The sequence below is a fragment of the Suricata suricatta genome, chromosome 8 (assembly GCF_006229205.1).
Source record: "Suricata suricatta isolate VVHF042 chromosome 8, meerkat_22Aug2017_6uvM2_HiC, whole genome shotgun sequence".
In the NCBI taxonomy this organism is placed as follows: Eukaryota; Metazoa; Chordata; class Mammalia; order Carnivora; family Herpestidae; genus Suricata; species Suricata suricatta.
The window spans coordinates 13,167,058-13,170,209 of NC_043707.1; the positions used below are offsets into that span (position 1 = coordinate 13,167,058).

Below are 3,152 nucleotides of genomic sequence, written 5' to 3' on the forward strand. Positions count from 1 at the left end.
AGCCAAACAGCCGTTTGTGGTTACTGGGACCCGAGATGCACAGGGGGCAGCTTTCAGGATGGTGCAACGGGCCGTGGTCAGCGCTGGGTAAACTGGGGCCTAGGTTGGGCTCGGCGGCGGCATGATGTGTGGCTCGCCCTACCGTGAGCCCACACCCCTGCGGCCCTACTGTGTGAGCCTGTGCAAGACTGCGTCTGTGTTACAGGTACTACCCCATGGGCCACCCAGCGTCCGTCCACCTCTACTTCCTTGCCGACCGCTTCCAGGGCTTTCTGATCAAGCATCACGCTACCAATCTGGCCGTGAGCAAACTTGAGACCCTGGAGACCTGGGTGATGCCGAAGAAAGTCTTCAAGATCGCAAGCCCGCCCAGCGACTTCGGGAGGCTCCAGTTTTCTGAGGTGAGAGTCCACTGTCACACTTCATTGTCGTCTGCCCCTCCACCCCCCAACCCCCCAGAAGAGCCCAGAAGATAGCTCACCCTGTACCTAGAGGTCTTCCAGCCCCGAGCACTGGAACCAGCAGCGTTAAACAGGGACATAGTGTGGGGCCAGTATCAGCCGACCGAACCGACCTGAAGCCTCGCTCTGTGGTTTTAACAGTAGAAGCTGTATTCCTCTTGAGTTTTCATCCTCCCCCGTGACGCCTCCTAAACCTATATTAGCAATAGACCAAACAAACCAGTATGGTAGTGAAGTGAGGGCATTAGTCTCCTTTATGGACTGGAAAACTGAGGCCTGTGGAGGGCCAAGAACTTTCTGGATCATAGCTCGAAGTGGTAGAGCTCAAAGTTGGCCCAGGTGTCTCCGGCCACACATCTCATGCTTAATGGTGTTTCTGTCTCCCCAGTTCCTGGACAGGGTTGTATTCAAATCAGTCATTGAATGAATGAGTGGATGCGTGGGTGGATGGAGGGACGGACAGATGGATGGATGAGTACATACGTGGATGGACAGATGAACTGATGGGTAGATGGATGGGTGGCAGGTGAGCCACTGGACAGACAGACAGACGTGTGGGTACAGGGATCCGTGGGATGCAGTTTGAGTTGTCACTTGCCCAGCACCACCCCGTCAGCCGTACCTGCAGGCCCCATCTGGCCTGTGTCTCCAGCCTCGCCTGGTGCCACGCTCCTCCCCCCTCGCCCTTCTCGTGTTTCTGTCACCCGTGCCAAGCTTGTTCCTGCCTCCAGCGTGGCAGACGCCCCTCTTCCTGCCTAGAATACTTGCCCGCAGGCTTTCGCAGGGCTAGCTCCTTTTTTTTTTTTTTTTGTCATTCTGAGCTGCATCCCAACGATGAACCGTCAGAGAAGCCTTCCCTCCCTCCTACAGAGGCCACAAGGGCAACTTCTCCACTTGACACGTACCTATTTTATTGTTTCCTGTTCTTAGCACTTACCGTTTAAAATCATCTTGTTGGTTTCTCTGATCCCTCGCTGATTGTCCTCGAGAAAGCTGGCACTGTGCTTCCGGCACCCAGCATCGGGAGGCGCTGAACCATTTCTGACGGAAGGAGCGCGTGCGCGTGGGCAGGGGTGCCGGGAGACGGGAAGCACGAGCCAGTGTGGTGCGGGTCGCCCACGCGAAGCCCCTGCGCCTGGCTTCTGCCTTCCCCGTGTCAGCGAGGAGCTAGGATGAGAAGGGGACTCATTCCTGAGGTTGAGCAGTCCCAGTGAGCTGGCCTGCTGGGTTAGAATACGGAGCGCCTGAGCGCCGCGAAGGGCTGGGAGTGGGCAGGGTTGGGCGGGAAGGATCCCACCTGCTTGTAGGGCCCCTGCCGGCAGCCTGTGGCCCCGCCCCCCGCTGAGCTGTGCCCTACGCGTGGGGTTTCTCGTTCAGCCACCATTTTCAACGAAGGATCCAAATGGATTGGCTGGCTTCGAGCTGCCGTGGGAGCCGACCCCATAAATTACCGGCATCAGGGGGCAATCAGACTCTGCCCCAGTTGGACTCTGCGCTGGGGGCCCTGGCGGCCAATTGAAGACATTAATGTCCCATTAACGAGATGGATGCCTGGTGGCCGGGCTCTCCCTGTTTATCAGCCTGCTGGTGGGTAACTGGGCACTTCGGGCAGTGACAAATGAGGTTGGTCACTCAGCGGCTAGTGACTGGTGAGAGTTCCTGGAACCCAAGGCTGCTAACCTTGACGTGAGAAGCACCAAGACCTCTGGCAGAGTACCAGCGTGCGATGCAGGGGCCCGCATTTCGTGTTTTGAATCTTTTTGTTCAGCCCTAATCATTGTTAAGGCGTACAGTGTAAAATTGTACAAGAAAGGGAAGAACTCTAGGGAAGCCCCCTCGTGGGGGCACAGCCCCAGGGCTCTGCAGAAGGCCAGGCTCAGAGCAGGTGGCCGTCATTGGGCAGTTAGAGGGGCTTCACCCCACGGCAGTGCTGTGCCAGGGGCCGGCAGAAAAGGTGCATTCCGTTAGCGGGCACCAAGTGGCTGCAGTGTACTAGGTGCACAGAGCCTTGGGGAACTAGACAGTCTAGGCTTTTGTGACGGGATTGTAGTTCGGTGGGTAAGTCAGCCTATGAGTGACCAATACATGAAGAAAAACATTTCAGCTAAAGAACAAAACTTCATTCATGTCCTTGCTGAGGACTGAAGAGGCCGATGGGGACCACTTTCAATGGGATGGTTCATTTGGGAAGGCTTTTTTAAGATTACTGCAGAACATAATCCTGTAAAAAAGAACCGTCCATTGGGAGACCTAGGGCATTCCAAGCAGAGAAGGGCATGTGCGTGCAAAGGCCCTGAGCCTCCAGGAAGGAGCTTGGCACACTCAAGGAGCACAAGGCCAGTGTGGCCAGAGGGAGAGTGGTAGAAGAGAGATTTCAGAGGGGCTGGGGGAGATCAGGGTGGGGCTTGAAGGCCCTGGAAGGAAAGCTCAGATTGTATTTTAAATGCAGTGAGAAGCCTTTAGTGGGTTTGGAGTTGGGGAGCCATATGTTGAACTTGACCATGCACTTAAATTTGAGTAGCGATCATTGTACAGTGTGTGTGGACTTGCACAGTGAGTCTGTGGGAAGGCGTGAAGCCCCAGGGTTGTGACAGCAGCGGGGCTCCATCCCAGGCAGCCCAGCCCCGCTCGTGCTTGGGGGCCGGACATGAGATCCGGCCTCTCCGCTGACGCCTGCTCTACGGATCTCCC

General features: G+C 56.3%; 1 protein-coding gene across 5 annotated transcripts in view; it reads left to right on the forward strand.

The window, feature by feature from the left end:
- Nucleotides 1-3,152, forward strand: part of XYLT1 (xylosyltransferase 1) — a 291,549-nt gene that overhangs the window by 277,071 nt on the left and 11,326 nt on the right. For all 5 annotated transcript variants that reach the window (XM_029948070.1, XM_029948068.1, XM_029948067.1 and 2 more), the window contains one exon: nt 206-401. In XM_029948070.1, coding sequence (XP_029803930.1) covers nt 206-401 — 196 coding nt within the window. The remainder of the gene's footprint in view (nt 1-205; nt 402-3,152) is intronic.